Below are 19,307 nucleotides of genomic sequence, written 5' to 3'. Positions count from 1 at the left end.
GTGTCACCAACTTGACCTTGCAAGGCGGCGTGACACCTCTGGCTGGCTGCGTGAGTGACGCAACCTATGCACGCGATTCAAGGCCGCGACAATCTCAAGAGTCACTCTCGTCGCGGGCGCGCGCGTGACTCAGGGCAACGATGCTTACGAGGTGGTGATGCATTACTGGGAATGACTGAGTGACGACCAGTGAATCGGGTGAAATCTGCCGTTATTGATGACTGCGCGTTTATTTATGCATGCGAAGTGTGCGCGCATGGACTTATGAATGTGAATGCAGAACTGTAGTATGTATGTATGTTTTTAAATGTATAAATGTATATATCTATATACTATATATATATATAATAGATATATATGTACATACATACATACTCTATACATACACAGTGTATATATATACATATTTATATACATATATACTATGGTTCTGTATTCATATTCATAAATATATGCATACACTGGAGATATACAGTATATATATAAATACACACATATATATGTATATTTATATAAACATATGTATACATATATATATATACGTACATAAATATATATATAAATTACGGCAATTGTGAACATCTCCCATACAGTTACACCTCAACAGTTCCACCTCTACTCCCACTGCCACTTCCAATCCCACTCCTATTTCCAATTGCAATACCACTCCCACTTCCAATGCCACTCCCACTTCCACTCCCATTCTTATTTCCAATTGCAATACCACTCCCACTTCCAATTCCCCTTCCACTTACAATTGCAGTTGCAATTCCATTCCCATTTCCAATTCCAATTCCACTCCCACTTCCAATTCCATTTCCACTTCCAACTCCAATTCCACTCCACTTCCATTCCCACTTCAACTCCAATCAACTTCAATTCCAATTCCATTCTACTTCAACTCAATCCAACTTCAATTCATTCCACTTCAACTCAGTCCAGCTCAACTCCTCCCACTTCAATTCCACTCCACTTCAATTCCTCCACTTAATTCCCCTTCCACTTCAATTGCAGTTGCAATTCCATTCCCATTTCCAATTCCAATTCCACTCCCACTTCCAATTCCATTTCCACTTCCAACTCCAATTCCACTCCACTTTCAACTCCAATTCCACTCCACTTCAACTCCAATTCCATTCCCACTTCCAACTCCAATCCAACTTCCAATTCCAATTCCATTCCTACTTCCAACTCCAATCCAACTTCCAATTCCATTCCCACTTCCAACTCCAGTCCAGCTCCAACTCCCACTTCCAATTCCACTTCCGCTTCGGAGAAATTCACTTGGTATTTTCTGTCTGGCTTCCAGGTCGCCTTCATCCTCATGGCAGCCCTTTCTGGGTACGCCCTCGCAGACATCTCTCCCTACGGCCCCCCTGTGCATCATCATGCCCCGGTCGTCCATCACGTGAGTAGATCTCTCTCTCTCTCTCTCTCTCTCTCTCTCTCTCTCACTGTGTTTGTGTATATTATATATATACATATATATAATTATTTCATTTATCTTTCACGATATCTTCCTTGTATTGGATTTTCTCTTTTAGCTCTTTCTCTATCTATCCTCTTTTATAGGTCTCTCTCTCTCTCTTTCTCTCTCTCTGTATGTGTACATACTCTCTCTCTCTCTATATGTATATAGATATATACGAATAATATATATATGTTTATTTCATTTATCTTTCACGATATCTTCCTTGTATTGGATTTTCTCTTTTAGCTCATTCTCTATCTATCCTCTTTTATAGCTCTCTCTCTCTCTCTCTCTCTCTCTCTCTCTCTCTCTCTCTCTCTCTCTCTCTCTCTCTCTCTCTCTCTCATAAAAGTCTGTTATCTGTAAAAAGATCAGATAACTAATTGGTGGCAAAAGGATTTTGGACCTAATTCCTTTACCTTTGCTTTCGTTTTACAGTTATTAAAGTACAACAACTCTTCTGTTGTTGTAGTTTCTACTGTTGTAATGTCCCTTTAGACTTTTAAGATAACCGGTCACCCTATATCACATACAGCGTATGTTCATACATTCATACATTAAGTTCTCTTACCATCATACGTCATACTTTTCGATATAATGTATTCTCTGAGAATACACTATCAAATTATATTTAGTAAGTAAATAAATACAAGAAAAATTATTCATACAAAATATAGAATTCACTCTGATAATTACATCTCCTTAACCGTCACGAACAAATTAAATTAACACCATCGTTAAATTCAACGCAATTATTGCTATTTACAAAATCCTTACCAGTGCAAATAATAACAATCGTGATGAGAAGCACTACTCCTCCATCGATAATATAACAACCAGTATAACAAAAACAACAATAAAAAATTAATAAAGAAAAACTCCTCCATTCCTCTTCCCAGGCACCAACCCCTACGACTACGGATATGGCGTGTCCGATGCCTACACTGGCAACGACTTCGGCCACTCCGAGAGCTCCGACGGTAACGTAGTAAAGGGGTCGTACCATGTCCTCCTCCCCGACGGCAGGAAGCAGGTCGTCACGTACACAGCTGACCACTACAACGGATTCCAAGCCCAGGTCAGGGGTCACGAGTTGTTCTGAGAAGGAGTTCTATGATAATCGAACGAATTCGAACGAAGACTATTTCGTTTTCTATGCAGTTTAATAGAAATTCCATGACTTCGTTTTCTATGAAAGTCTGTTAAGAGGGATTTTGTTCGTCAAGAGACTTTGCAAAGAATGGAACAATTATTTTGTGCTCTCTTGGTAATTCTGTGGGAAATACTACGATATTTTCATTTAATGGGGAATGAAAAAATTTTTTCTCTTTTTTTTTGAGGAATTTTAAAAAAACTTATTTGTGTCTAATCAATTCTACACAAATACAGAGATTTCTGTATTCTTAAAGGTATATCTAACTCCATACACAGATTTTCACATTTACATTTCCTTACTTTCCTCGTAATTGCTTTCCTATTTACATTCCCATATACCTAAATAAACCAATAAACATGAAAAATAACGTAAATAGAATTTACAAAATGTAATGTAAGTACACAATTGCTCTTGCATAGGTGACACGCCACTACTTGGAGGTTGGGTCAAATTTGAAATTTCTTGCGGTTTTCAAATCTCTCTCTCTCTCTCTCTCTCTCTCTCTCTCTCTCTCTCTCTCTCTCTCTCAACAAAAATACATCACAGTATTAGTTATGTCAATTGGTCAATGTTGGACAGCTAAGTGTACACCTGAATTTCACCTCTCATACACTTCAGGAAATTCTTTTTTTCTCCTATTCCAGCAACTTTTGTGACAGTTTAAAATCGTGTTGCTTTCATTTTTTTCCTTTTCTCTTTTTCATCATTTTTATCAGTCACAACAAGTTACCGGATAACTTTTGTAACTTATATATCTCTTCCAGAAGGGACCTGCCATTTTTCAAAAGATACTTTTTTTTGTATTTTTTTTCTCTTCATAGGGATCTGTCTCTAATATGCAAATGTATATTATAAAACTTTGGCTGACAGAGAGACACACACATACAGCACACACACATACATATACACACACACACACACACACACACACACGCTTTATTATGCGAATAACTTACATCAAAGGGAATTACAATAGTTTCTAAACTAAAGGCCCAGGTTCGAATCCTGGCCGGGACAGAAGCACCTACCAATTGTAATTCCTTTTGGAGGTAAGTTATTCACCAGGTATTGTAAATTCGATTCTAAACAATAGTCATGGCTTAATGTTAGAATATTGTATAAGTGACAAAGATTCAATATTGTATAAGTATAAAGATTCAATATATATATATATATATAATTTATTTAAATATATGTATATAAATAAATACATAATTTATTTAAATATATATATATATATATAAATATATATAATATTATATATATATATATATATATATATATATATATATATATATATTATATTAACCTTTAACCACTCTAATATATCCACAGGTCGCCTACGAAGGAACTGCCCACTACCCAGAGGTCGTGGGTCATGGCCACGGTCACGGTCACGGCGTCGCCCACGGACCCCCCATCTATGGATAAAATGGGTATATAATGAAAACAAGGATAAGGATAATCTACACCTGAAAACATCAGTGAACTAGTATGCACATCTCTGAGCATATCTCGCATATATGAGCTGGGATAATTACATATATTTATATAACAAGGGAATAAATGAGGTAGGATATACATATATGTATATAAATTATAAATTATATATATATATATATATATATATATATATATATATATATATATATATATATATATATATATATATATATATATAAAACAAGGAAAAGTGGAATAGGGCTGTCGAATTCGCTTCTGTGGAGTGAGCTGGACTCTGCCAAATTCAGTCTGAACGGAAGCCCAGTTACCTGCTTAGATTAGGCGATTTGAAAGTCCACTATTACTTGAGTGCCTTAAAAAGCTTTCGTACGAATTTCATAAAATACAAAGATTACACGGGAAGTTAACTGCTTGGTGGACTACGTGGAGATTTGGAAGTCAGTAGTTAAATTAATAAATTTGAAACGAATTTCATAAAATCCGAAGTTTACAAGAAAGTTTAGCAGAACTTTCAAAATGAATATGAAACGATTTTTAATGAATCTAAAACATTCTGTGACTGCTATTCCGAACTATTAACAAAAACGTATATAAATTACATATAACTCTATACCAAAGATTAAGCTTAAATATGACCTTAAGAAAATATCTACATATATTTTTTTTTTAAGTTTTCATAATACCAAAGATTAAGCTTAAATATGATCCTAAGTAAATATCCACAAATATTTTTTTAAAGTTTTTTTAAATGGAAAGACACGCCTTTCTAAAGAATGTTCAAATTCACAAACGTTTAAAAAAATTCACGAATGAGACTTTTGTTTAAGGAGGGGGATTCAACTATAGCATTTTAATAACCTAAAATAATCTAAATTCCTTTATACGTGAATCATTCAGTTAAGCAATTACTTTAAGAGTTCCAAATGTGCGCAAACTCTATTCCGTAAAAATAAACCCAGCCTTTTACAATGCTTCTTCATTTTAATTTATATATCACAGTAGTATTCTATAAAAAATTTCATTTACAAAATTTTAAATATACAATTTCTGGAACTCAGTAACCCTACCATGTCGACTTCCACATCAGAAACTCGTACTAATACATGCATTCACAAGTCATCACTGGTCCGTATATGATCAAATTTCTTAAAAAACTAAACGGAAAACCATTTGGTTCAGAACAACGAAATGTGCTATGATATATAGAAAACGACTTCCGGGCCCCACTGCCATAACATAGCATGAATTAGGAATTAAAAAATAACGATATTTTCCAAAACCAACAAAATCCAAAATGTAAAAGGAATTATCTTAAATTACGAAATACAGTATATCGTTCAGGCAATATGACCGACTTCAGCTCACTTCACTTCTAGTCTTTTCTCTTATTCCTTTACCAGGAATGTCTGAAGAATCATTGCTGTAACAATTATCACATTCGCTGCCATCATTCTATGGTGTCGTAACTGAACGGATTTGAGAATATCTGAGGTTTGCTGGAAATCTTTGAAAACTTTCCACCCGTCGTGAATTGCCTGTCTTGTAATCGGATAGCCTATAACTGTAATTCATATGCATAGACATATGTATGCTATGCCTCCACAAGGGTCACGTGACTAAAAGTACTGCAAGAGACTCGGAAGGGAATATTAAAAGGCTTAAGTTCCTTCATTTGCATAAATTCACGCCCTGAAGATGTGTATATTAAATACACGAAAGCGCTAGGTACCTGTGCCTTTTAATATTTCTTTCTGGCTCTTATAAATATATAAATATATATATATATATATATATATATATATATATATATATATATATATATATATATATATATATATGTATATTATATATATATATATATATATATATATATATATATATATATATATATATATATATATATCATATATATACACATAAGTTAGAACATCTTTGTTCAAATGACTGAATGACTTTCTCTCTCTCTCTCTCTCTCTCTCTCTCTCTCTCTCTCTCTCTCTCTCTCTCTCTCTCTCGCTGGTCGTGATTGATGCATCTGCTTATTTCTATTCTTGCCATCTCGCTTAAATGCTGGTCATGGCTGGTGCTTTACTTTAATTGCTTTATTTCATGGCTTCTGCCTCTCTTAGTAATGTACCTCTCTCTCTCTCTCTCTCTCTCTCTCTCTCTTTCTCTCTCTCATTGTCTCTTTTTCCTCTTCTCTTCCCTTTTCCGTTTTCTGCTCCATCTTCTCCTCCGGAGTCGTTTTGCTTATTGTTGCATTGTTTGCATTCCCTCTCTTTATCCCTTTCCTTATTTTGCTCTTCCTTTTCCTTCTTTTTCATATATTTCCCAACTTATTCAGTTTTTCTCCGTGTCTTCCATCGCACAAGATCATCCTTTAATTATCCCTTTTTTTTAATATTATGATCATTATCAATTTTATATTCGTTTTTTTCATCATAATCAGTTTTTCATTTTCATCATTTTATTCTTATTATTATCATCATATTTTTGTCCCCTTACAATAATAAGGAAGTAAGCAAAGGATTTCCATGGAATGTGCGATGCGTTCTTCAATCTTTTGAAAAATTATTTTCTTAAATATCTACGTTCTATTAATTCTTTCATTTTTCTTTCAAAAAAGGTTCCGCACTAATGACGGTCATTTGAAAGTTTCAAAAATCTTAGCTCTATCATAAATCATCTAGCCTTGATATACTCAATCACCAAAGCTGATAAACTCGATCACAATGGCTTATGCTACAGATGGTAAAACTAGATTTATCGACCCTGATTTACGTTTATTTATCTACTCTCTTTCTCTCTCTCTCTCAAAATAAGTATCTTTATACCCAACTCCATCAAATCTCAAAGAACCAGAAAATACTCTAGCTAAACTTTTAAAAATAAAATTTGGTTAATTTTCATAACGATATTAGATTCTATCCATGAAGTTCCATAACAAAATTAAAAACACACTCCAATTCAAGGATATTTTTTTGCAATTATTAATTTTTTTCGGTTAAGTTCAAAATTTTAAAAAAATATTCCAATTCAAGGATATTTTTTTGCAATTATTAAATTTTTTTTTCGGTCAAGTTAAATATGTAAATTCAGGACATTTTTTCCCCCTTCATTCTCCATCAAGACGAATAAAAAAAATCTCATCTGCGATCAGTTAAGTCACATTCTCTCTCTCCTTATTCTTTTATCACTCTTTCCCGAAATATGCAGAACACCTTGTTCGATTAAATGGCTCCATTTGTACTGTACACAGCGAGAAGCAAAGCAGAGATGATGATAATTTATTGTGTTCTTGTAACGATGTTGTAAATACCGAATGTCAAATCAAAATAAATTTGTGAATATTTACGTGTGGTTTTCTTTTAAAAAATTTCCATTCTTTTGTCTGGTTACAACACACACACATATACACGTACATATACATATATATCTTAATTATATATACATATATATGTATGGATATATACGCATATATATACTATGTATGTATGTGTGTATATATAAGTATATGTATATATGTATATTTATAATTATAGACATGTATATATACATACATACATATATATATATATATATATATATATATATATATATATATATATATATATATATATATATATATATATATATATATATATATATATATATATATATATATATATGAATGCGAGAGGAGGTGATGAAAATAGGTTACTCATTACGGCTATTTGAATAAATGCAACTTATGAATAATTACGGCTCGTATAGCAAGTGTTTGGAAATATCAGTCTTACTGAATAGAGAGATAAAAATAAACGAATCTCATAAAGAAATGTGGGAATCAGACAGAGCATTTGTTTGATTGTGAAAGCACCTGAAACGAAAAAAACATTTTCTAGTAACAAGATGACGCAATGAAAGGCTGAATCCCTCCTTACTTATAAACGGACCTCTGCCTTTAATAACTGCCAAAGTATATTTCATCTGATCTTTTCTTGATCTCCTTGCATTCACAAGAAGTCTGCCATCAGCCCTATCACCCAATTCCATTAGGCAACAAGATTTATTTCGACGGACCAGGTAAGTCCACCTGTGTTACCTGTCCCGGAACCATTTTAAAATTTCCTCCCAGAGGCAAAAAAAAAAAAAAAAAAAAAAAAATGGGTAATGGGGTGGAAATGGGGGGCTGGGTAATGGGGGGGTCAGTAATCTCTCAATTCCATTAGCCGGACAATCTCCCTTATTATCTGGGACTCTATCTATGCGCGTCTCTCTCTCTCTCTCTCTCTCTCTCTCTCTCTCTCTCTCTCTCTCTCTCTCTCTCTCTCTCTTCCCATCCTGTCAGGCTGAAGTCTTCATTTTCCCGTCCCTAGAGCAGCACCAGGATATCCCGAGGCCACGCCCTATTCCTACTCCTACTCCTACTACTCCTGCTACTCCTCCTACTCCTACTACTCCTCCTCCTGCTGTACTACTCCTCCTGCTGCTGCTGCTCCATCCTTTATTGATCCTACACGTCCCTGTGAGCAATCCATTATCACTCTTCACTTATTGAGACATCGCCCAAAAGGAAGGAAGGAAGGAAGGAAGGAAGAAAGGAAGACAAGAAGTGAGAGAAAAAAAAAAGACGGAGAGAAAGGACGCCATTATACACTTCATTTCTCGGACGTGCTTTCAAATGGCATCCAATCCTCCTCTCGGAGTTAATTCTCAATTACACACAAAAAGCTTTTGTTGCTTTTATTTCCGTCAGGCTGTCTGTTGTTAATAACAGGAGTTGAAGCCTCTCTCTCTCTCTCTCTCTCTCTCTCTCTCTCTCTCTCTCTCTCTCTCTCTCTCTCTCTCTCTCGCACGGTCTGCAATGGGGAGAATCGGGATAATGCATTGTTAGTAATGGCAGATTATCTACTCCGTCATAAATGTATAGTTAGTGAATGATCTCAATTTTTGGAAATGTAAAAACGAAATATATGGAAACTCATGACATGTATTAGTGAGCAATTATATATATATATATATATATATATATATATATATATATATATATATATATATATATATATATATATATATATATATATATATATATATATATACATATATATACACACACACACACATATATATATTATATATATATATACATATACATATTTACTGACAGGACCTCATTGAAACTGGATGGTATCTAGCGGAGATATTTATTCAAGAAAGTAACTATTGAATAAATATCTCACGCTAGATACTATCAGTGTCAATAGTCCTGATAATAACTATTAATACACAGATAACTGTGTAGAGATAAAGTTAAAAACATACATATATATATATATATATATATATATATATATATATATATATATATATATATATATATATATATATATATTCATGAACCCTAAATTCTATCCTTTTCCTCTTAATCCAAAAAATATTTGGCACAAACAAGCTAATGGCTGCATTTTGCCCAGACAGGAGTCAGTTTGGTGTGTATTTTTCAGTTTGGTTGGTGTTTTTATTTAATAAGTGATTGAGTCAGGCTCAGTTTGTAAAGCAGTCAAATACAAGCACTGTATATATATATATATATATATATATATATATATATATATATATATATATATATATATATATATACATATACATACATTTTGACATAATATATACATACATATATATATATATATATATATATTCATATAAATATATACATATATATATATACATATTTATTATACACTCAAAGAAAAGGTTTACACAAGAACATCAGCAAAGGCTAAATTTAAGGAATGGCGCATATGTGATCTGAAGCATGTAAGAAAAGTTCAAGAAACTAATTAAGTTTTTCCTGAAGAACATTCACAGGCTCTCTGAATCTTCACGATAAAAAAAAAAAAAAAAAAACTAATGGTGAAAAAGATTAAAAATTAAAAATCCAACCCAAAATTCAGCCTAAATCAGGAGTCGCAGATAAAACGATTATTCAACTTTTTCTTAAAGTTTGTTGAGGAGGGGGGAGGGGTGGGGGAAGGAAGACGAGAACGCCTTCTACTGAAAGATAAAACTGGAAAATAACTAAATGAATGAAGACCAAAAAATTGACGACGTAAAATAACTAATAACTACATAACTGAAGACCAACAAAATGACAATGTAGTATATAAATATCGTAAATTAAAATTGACAAAAACAGAAAAAGGCACAAAATAACAGCATAAATTAAAATTATCAAAATTCTCTCTCTCTCTGACTTCCATTCAGTCTACAGTATTACAAACAATTCAACGGTTTTAAAGGGCGAATTCAGGCAATGGAACCGTAATCTCATAGAGGAAATTGGATAATATTTAACGCCGCAATGTGTCGGGGGCTTCCTTGCATGGTCATCCCGTATGAGGGGATTATTCGAGGGGAAGGGGGAGAGGCCCAAGATAGGAGAAATAGAGGAGGGGGAGGGGAGGGTGAAGCAAAAGGCGGCGGAGGTGGTAGCAACAAAGTACAGAAGAGGGGGAAGGGGAGAGGGCCAAGACTGGAGAAAGAGGGAGAGAGGGGAGGGAGGGAGGAGGGGATGGGAAGGATGGGATGGGATGGGATGGGAGGGGGAGGGGATGGGATGGGATGGGAGGAGAGGGGATGGGATGGGAGGGGAGGGGATGGGATGGGATGGGAGGAGAGGGGGAAGGGGATGGGATGGGAGGGGAGGGGAGGAGGAGGGGAGGGGATGGGATGGGATGGGATGGGAGGGGAGGGGGGAGGGGAGGAGAGGGGGAGGAGGAGAGGGAAGGGATGGGATGGGAGGGAGGAGGGGAGGGAGGGGGAGGAGATGGGATGGGAGGAGGGGAGAGGGGGAAGGGAGGGTTGGGATGGGATAGGAGGGGAGGAGGAGGGAGGAAGGGGGAGGGGATGGGAGGGGGAGGGGTAGGGTAGAGGGAAGGAGGGGAGGGGAAGCAAGGCAGCGGAGGTGGTAGTGGCAAACTACGGAAGGAGGAAGGGGGGAGAGGCCAAGATTGGAGAAAAGAGGGGAGGGGAGGATGGGAGGAGGGGAGAAGGGGGGTAGGGGGAGGAGAAGAGGGGAGGGTGAAGCAAAAGGCGGCGGAGGTGATAGTAACAAACTACGGAAGAGGGGAAGGGGGAGAGGGACAAGATTGGAGAAAGAGGGGAGGGGGAGGAGGGGAGGGGTAGGGAATGGGGTAGGGGAGAAGGAGGTGGAGCAAAAGGCGGCGGCAGTGGTAGCAACAAACTACGGAAGAGGGGAAGGGGGAGAGGGCCAAGATTGGAGAAAGAGGGGAGAGGGGATGGGAGGGGAGGGGAGGGGAGAAGGGGAGGGAAGTAAAAGGAAGCGGAGGTGGTAGCAACAAACTAGGGAAGAGGGAGGAGGTTGCAATAAAACTCGAGAAAAGGGACTAGAAATTGAAATACGAATATGAGAGAAGACCAGACTATTGCCGAGGGGAATCGGCAACGTGGGGAAAATGACGACCGGGGGAAGGGGGGTGGGGTTGGGAGGGGGGGGGAAGAACAGAGGGGAAAGGGGAAGAAAGAATAAACGACGAGGGTATGTAAGAAAAATATTGGATGAACGTAAGGTATAAAATGAACATAGGAAAAAACTATCATGATACATATTGCGAAATAGGAATACAATGAACATAAAGAAAAAAAATATCATAATACATGTTGTGAAAAATGAATACAATGAACATAAAAATAAAAAATGAATACAATGAACATAAGAAAAGAGAAAAAATTATCATGATACATACTGTGAATAAGGAATAAATTGAACCTAATAAAAAATCATCATGATACAAATTGTGAAATACGAATAAAATGATCATAAGAAAAAAATATACATATTGTGAAAAATGAATAAAATTAACATAAGAAAAGAGAAAAAATTATCATGATACATACTGTGAATAAGGAATAAATTGAACATAATAAAAAATTATAATAAGACATATGGTTAAAAAGGAATAAAATGACCTAAAGAAAAAAATGATTATAATACATATTGTGAAAAAGGAATAAAATGAACATAATGGAAAAAAATATTACAATACACACTGTGAAAAATATTAATAAAATAAGAAAAAATTATCGTAAGATATATTGTGAATAGGAATAATATGAACAAAGGAGAAAAACGATCATAATACCTATTGTGTAAAATGAATAAAATGAACAATAGAAAATTATTTATCAAAAATTCACCAGTAATGAGGATCAAAATTTAAGTCATATATGAAGGCTGAAGTTCATTTAGTTGGTCCGCTGGTATGATGGCTAGTGTCGTGACATGCCGCCAAGATGTTGCGAGTTCGCGCCTTCCCCAGGACGATGAAGAGATCACTGGCTCTATATCATGATCAGTAATTACCGCGGTATGGGATCTGCGGTGGGAGGTTGAAACCAACGTTCTTTGGAAGCTTGAATTTCAAGTCAATGGCTCCTTTGGTGTACTTGTTCCATGTGAATAGGTTTCATCTACCGAGATAATAATAATAATAAATAATAACCGGATACGCGATCGATACAGGATCAGGTTCAACGAGTTTGCCATTATTGGAAAGACGTGAGAGGGATAAAATCTGACATGTACACAAATATCATCTTCTGGAAGCAAGCGTCCGCGCGAGTCTTTAGAACAGAATAGAATATAGAATTTTGGCCAAAGGTCAAACGCTTGGACCTATGAGGTCATTCAGCGCTGACAGGGAATTTGACAGTAGGGAGGTTCGAAAGGTGTAACACCTCGCAGCTGCACTTTGAAACAATTGTTAGAGAGGGTGGAAAGTCATATGGAAGGAAGAGATTATGAACGGAGGTACAGTAAAAGGAATGAAAGAGGTTGCAGCTAGGGGCCGAAGGGACGCTGCAAAGACCCGTAAGTAATGCCTACAGTGTGCCACGTGAGGTGCACTGAAGGCCCCACCCCTCCTACGGGGTCTGTGAGTCTTTGTCCAATCCCTTCGAAAGTGCAACTCCATTACATGGATGAAATCTCCCTCAGATCTGAAAATCTCCCGAATGCAACCTGTATCAGTGTTTCCATCTCGGAAATTTTTCCAGTAAGCTTTCTGAAACACAATCTATTCCGACCGAAACAGAAGTGTTGATGTTTGAGTAAAAATAAAAATACTCAGGACATATATATATATATATATATATATATATATATATATATATATATATATATATATATATATATATATATATATATATATATATATATATATATATATATATATATATACACACATACATATATATATATATATATATATATATATATATATATATATATATATATATATACACACATATATATATATATATATATATATATATATATATATATATATATATATATACTTCCGTGTGTGTGTGATAAAGAAATCTGATTAAAGAAGACCTCATTATGTGATATGAAATTATACGCAGCCCGATGCGAAATTTTTAAGATCACGGATCTTGTTTTTCACTCATTAAAGTGTGCTCTTCAACCATGAAAATAAATATGCAAAAAAAGCCTCAGCATCTTGAAGTTATACTGAACAAATATGCCACTCCAAAATCATGCTGTAGAGGTTAATAATAATAATAATAATAATAATAATAATAATAATAATAATAATAATAATAATAATAATAATAATAATAATAAAAATAGTATATCATGAAGAACTCTCTCTCTCTCTTGAATTGAATGAATAAAGGATGGAATTTACGAAATCCTGAATCTCTCTCTCTCTCTCTCTCTCTCTCTCTCTCTCTCTCTCTCTCTCTCTCTCTCTCTCTGGAATAAATAAAGGATAGAATTTTGAAATCCTGAATATCTCTCCCTCTCTCTCTCTCTCTCTCTCTCTTCTCTCAATTTCTTCCTTCACCAGTGACCTATGGAAGACAAAACATCTCTCAGTCAAGGAGTAAGGTAGGACTGCCGAACGCAAGCCCTACTTCCTTCAGGATACTGCCGGAAGAGAAACAAAGGACGTGATTACAGAATCCTTGAGATGTCTTCTCCGGACATTTAAGAAAATGAGGCTAATGCAGCCCATATCAGCAGCAGCAGCAGCGGCATAAGCATCAGCACCAACAGGAAAAAAAGAAAAAAGAAGAAGAGAGACTTCTTCTACAACGAAAGATGATATCGTATAACCAATTTTCGTCTTCTGTGGGTAACCTAGACAGGGAGACACAGTAAGGAAGAAGAGGAGGAGAAGAAGGACAGGAGAAGGGAGAAAGCAAAACAGACGGCTGAGAGGGGGGAGGGAGGAGGGGAGGAGGAGGAGGGAGGAGAGGAAACAGGATGGGGATGGGGAGTGGAGAAGGTGAAGGAAAGGGGAAGGGGGGAGGTGGGGATGGGAGAAGGAAGAGGAGGGTGGGGATGGGAGGAGAAGGAGTAGGGGAAAGACGAGGGGAGAAAGGATGGGTAGGAGAAAGAGGGAGTGGGGATGGGAGAATGGGTAGGGAGGGGAAGGGAGGGGAAAGAGGAGGGGAGAAAGGTTGGGTAGGAGAAAGAGGGAGGAGAAAGGGGTGGGGATAGAAGAAGGGGTAGGGGAGGAAGGGAGGGATGTAGGGAAAGGAGGGTGGGGATGGAAGGAGAATAGGGGTAGGAGAGGGGAAGGAGGGGAAAAGGAGGGGGGAGGAGAAGGGAGAGGGAGGGGAAAGAGGGGTGGGAGGAGGAGGGGGAGGAGGAGAAGGGTGGGGATGGGAGGAAAGGGAAGGGGAGGAATGAGGAGGGGAGGGAAGGGTTGGGATGCAGGAAAGGGGAGGGGGAGGGAGATGAGGAAGTAGAAGAGACAGGGAGGGGGAGGGGAAGTAGAATAGGCAGGGGAGGGATGGGAAGGGAAGGGAGGGGAGGAGAAGCGAGGGAGAGAAGGGAGGGGTTATTAGGGGAGGATGGCCAGAGCAACTGCAGTGCTAGAGAGAGAGAGAGGCGGAGGAACAAGAAATTACGGCCGTAAGGAGAGACTTTTCGACACGAGATAATAGGAAATGATGCTATTATTTCTCTCACAATTTCTCTCATCATTATTTGAGTACTTCTGGTTATATAAACTGGGATCGTTTGAAGATTTTTTTGTGAATACTTAAAAATGATAACATTATTATTACACATTGCATTTCTCAACTCTAAATGCATATGTACAAAAAAACATCTTCAACTCTAAAAATGTACATATATATATACAAAAACAACATATATATTTGAATATATATATATATATATATATATATATATATATATATATATATATATATATATATATATATATATAATTTATCTTGTATAAACCAAAGATGATCTAAAATATATTAATAAATTCAAAACATCAGCTCATCAGCTCATCAGTGTTTCTACCCCAACAACACTGCGGCATACTTCAAGGTTACTACGATGTGGTGAGTAGCCACCAGGATAGTTGGTAAGATCCTTAGGCTAAAACTTTCTGTTATCTACACGTGTCCACACATACACACATATAATTTGTTTGGAGTATATAATCTCTTTGCACACACACACACACACAAGAACACACTTGTTTATTTAGAAAAATACACATACAATTTACTTGGAAAATATGACATCCTTACACATTCACACACAGTTTATTTGGAAAACATAATCTCTTTACACACACACATGCACACAAACACACACAATTTATTTGGAAATTATAATCTCTTTACACAAACACATACACAAAAACACACACAATTTATTTGTAAAACATAATCTCTTTACACACACACAAAATTTACTTGGAAAATATAATCTCCTTACACACAGACACACAATTTATTTTGGAAATATAATCTCTATACACACAAAATCTATTTGAAAAATAGAATTTCTTTAAGTGATGTAAATATACTGATACCCAGCCTGACTGCCTCATCCCAGGAAAGGTTGTTTTTCAAACATGTAGCGTCTAATTTGAAAAAAAAAAAAGGAAAATTGTTTTTTTCATGAAGCTAATCTCGTCAACAGCTAGATTCAGGTCTGCTGTTGTTGTTGCTTTAAAGCAGAGTAGCCAAAGGGGTGTTGAATTTGTGAAAGGAAATAGACTGGCGGGGAGAGAGAGAGAGAGAGAGAGAGAGAGAGAGAGAGAGAGGGAGTCAAATGCGATTGCCAAAACACACAGTAACTCTACTTGATGTTCAAATACTCATCCCCACCGTCTCTCTCTCTCTCTCTCTCTCTCTCTCTCTCTCTCTCTCTCTCTCTCTCTCTCTCAGGTTACACAAAGTCCGGAGAGAATAAGTATTCCATTGCATATTACGGAATGCGTTCTCGCAAGCTATGAAAATTCTAAATCGGGAATTGAAGACTGAAATCCACTTATACATTTCCCTTCGACAACGAACGAACGAAGACTTCTTTTGGAAATGGAAAACATAACAAACATAATATAATATATATAAACACATATATTACATCTTTTAATTAAAAAAATATATATAAAAATATACGCGTCTGGGCACGGTCTCGAAAGGCAGAGAAAAATACCCAGACACGATCATGGGGAGAAGCGATGCGCTTGTAGGATCACTTATTCACGAGGGCGCCTGTGTCAGTAATAAAGGCCTGTTCACGTGCAAGCGGGTCCCTGTATTATTCAGAGGCTTCGCCTCCTGATCCATTGTAGCCCCGGGATAATAAGCCAAGGGCATGACTGCTTGCTTACCAGTTGCGCTGGAAGAGGGTGAAAGTTCAGTTTCATATTTAACGTTCAGTTTCATATATATCTTTTTTTCTTACTAAACTCTGAGACTCCAAACTCTACTAGGAAGTCATGTCTAGGACAACCAAGCTCGTTCTCCTTCTAGTATTTGGACGTTGGTTGCTAGTTTTTCAACCATCTCCTAGTATTTTGACACTAGTTTTCTAGTTTCTCAACTGTCTCCGAGTACTTTGACACTAGTATTTTGACACTACTATTTTTCAACCCTCTCCTTCTAGTATATTGCACTAGCTGCTAGTTTCTCAACTGTCTTCAGTATTTTGGCACTAGTTGCCAGTGTCTAAATGCCTCCTTCTAGTAAATTGACACTAGTTGCTAGTTTTTCAACCCTCTCCTAGTATATTGGCACTTTTTTTTTGTTTCTTAACCATTCTCTTCCTGTATTTTGGCACTAGATGTTTTCCTAAAAATTCATTTCTAGCATACTGACACTAGATACTAGTTTCGCAACCGTCTCCTTCTAGTATATTGGCACTAGTTGCTAGTTGGTTATCCGGATTCCGGAGATCTCTCATATCAGGTTCTCACCAGCTGTCTACATTTAGAATAACCGATTTTGGGTTAGATTCTTCACTAAGGGAAACACTGAAGCCTCAGCCCTGTAATTAACCGACAGGTATCGGCATAATTACCAACTTTGAGTTAAATTTTTCATTAACGGAGATAATACCTTAACTGTAATAAACTGACTGGTACAGGTATAATTACAAATTTTTTTGTCAAATTCTTCACTAACGGAAATACTGAAACCTTAACTCTATAATCAGCAAACTAGCATAGATCATAATTAACTTTTTTAGAGTTAAAATTTTTGACTACAAGAAATACTGAAGCTTTATCTAAAATCTGTTATACAATGACTGGCATACGGACCTCACAACTGCAATGTATCTCCAAAAATTTTTTTAAATCATTTTATGAATCACATTCTTCTTCCTCCCGTCAAACTGTGTCACATTTCCCCTAATGATTTGTTTGTTAAAAGTGAAATTTCATCAATTAAGTTCATCTAGAATTACTTACTAGACATGCCAACAGTATTTCCAGGAAATGTTGCTGCCCTTGTTGCAAATATTTTCATATTTTTACTCTTAAAAACAAGAGCATTGCATTATAACACGACAAGAGAATAATTGTTAGCTTCCGTATACATATACATACATACATACATACATATATAAACCCTTCTCGTGGTCAGGCTGGTAACGGGACCTCGTTCTGATACTCCGGATGCAGGTCCGAACATCAGAATTATTTATAATCTTGCATTTTGATCTAAGGCTTTGTAGTGACAAGCTCATCCAAAAAGAGTGAGGAATTCGAGAAGTTAAGAGGAGCACTGCAGATATTACAATTACATACGCATGTGGTAAAAAGTGACCAATAGATTCTATTTACACTCTTCTTCTTTTAACGTGTTTTTTTTTCTCATTTTTTGTATGGGGTAAACACGATGTCTTCTTTGAAGGACTTTGACTTGGCTATGGGGTGAACCGCTTTCCTCGATCGGCTGCCCTGCCTGACATCAACAGACCCCAAGACCATATGCATAAATTGTACCAGTCACCAGCTCCTTTCTCCCAGCAGCAAGGGATTGAGCGGTTAAGTCGACAGTTTGAGACGTGTGAGGTGTCTGTTATGTTTTTGGGAGATGTTGGAGTGGCTTTGCTCTGTACCACCCATTTGCTTTTAAGCAAACCTATCCGTTGATTACATACATAATCCCGGGTGTCTACGGATAGCAAAGTGTCCGCCTCTCTCATCAATCGGCTGCACGATTTGAACCCGCTTTACATTTTCCTCTATGAAGTCAGCTGCTGCTCTAACGTTCACTTGGCCATCGAGGCTCTAATAGATTCTATTTACATTATATATAATATTTATATATATATATATATATATATATATATATATATATATATATAATATATTTGTATATACACACATATATATATTTATATGTATATATATAGATATATATATACATAGTAATAAATATATATATGCATACAAACATACATACATGCACATACAAATACATATACAAAAATGTCTCCGCACTGAATGTTACACACACGAGTCATCAATTAACAAACACAATCTGTTTGAAACAATGAACGAAGGCGCTTAGTAAAAAAAAATGAAATTTTGCCTTTTGCGTCGTTAATGAGCTAAACAACGAACCGTAATCATATGTCAATCATTTTCCCCGACTAGATTTTGTTCCCGGTAATTCCCCTCCCCTTTCTATCCCCTCCCCCTCCGCCTTTTCTATCCCGAAAGAGCTTTACAACACTTTTTCCGTTTTCACTGAAAAAATGGCAGTATTCAAAACGCTTTTGATTTAACACCCTGATTACTGACATTTAGTAATCGCGGCTTTGTATACTCTGATTAATCACATATGATTCAGTTAACAAAAATATCAGTATAACACTGCTGTCAACCGGATTTTTAATACTCAACATTTCCGTAATTT

The 19,307-nt window shown here is 36.3% G+C and overlaps 1 protein-coding gene across 1 annotated transcript; it reads left to right on the top strand.

The window, feature by feature from the left end:
* The first annotated feature begins 10,434 nt into the window (after positions 1-10,434).
* LOC136833010 (uncharacterized) lies at positions 10,435-14,485 on the top strand. The gene is made up of 2 exons (XM_067094658.1): positions 10,435-10,572; positions 14,267-14,485. The coding sequence occupies exons 1-2, from the start codon at positions 10,435-10,437 to the stop codon at positions 14,483-14,485; spliced, it is 357 nt and encodes a 118-aa protein (XP_066950759.1).
* The last annotated feature ends 4,822 nt before the right edge of the window (positions 14,486-19,307 follow it).

Source organism: Macrobrachium rosenbergii, chromosome 51 (assembly GCF_040412425.1).
Source record: "Macrobrachium rosenbergii isolate ZJJX-2024 chromosome 51, ASM4041242v1, whole genome shotgun sequence".
In the NCBI taxonomy this organism is placed as follows: Eukaryota; Metazoa; Arthropoda; class Malacostraca; order Decapoda; family Palaemonidae; genus Macrobrachium; species Macrobrachium rosenbergii.
The sequence above is the reverse complement of the archived record's forward strand: the minus strand, read 5'-3'. Positions and strand labels throughout refer to the sequence as shown.

What these genes read in the sequence shown, in the direction of transcription:
- LOC136833010 (XM_067094658.1), top strand. Translation starts at nt 10,435, where the DNA reads ATGTGTCGGGGGCTTCCTTGCATGGTCATCCCGTATGAGGGGATTATT. An exon ending in GCGGAGGTGGTAGCAACAAA is followed by an intron (nt 10,573 to 14,266) that starts GTACAGAAGAGG and finishes TGGGTAACCTAG; the next exon opens with ACAGGGAGACACAGTAAGGA.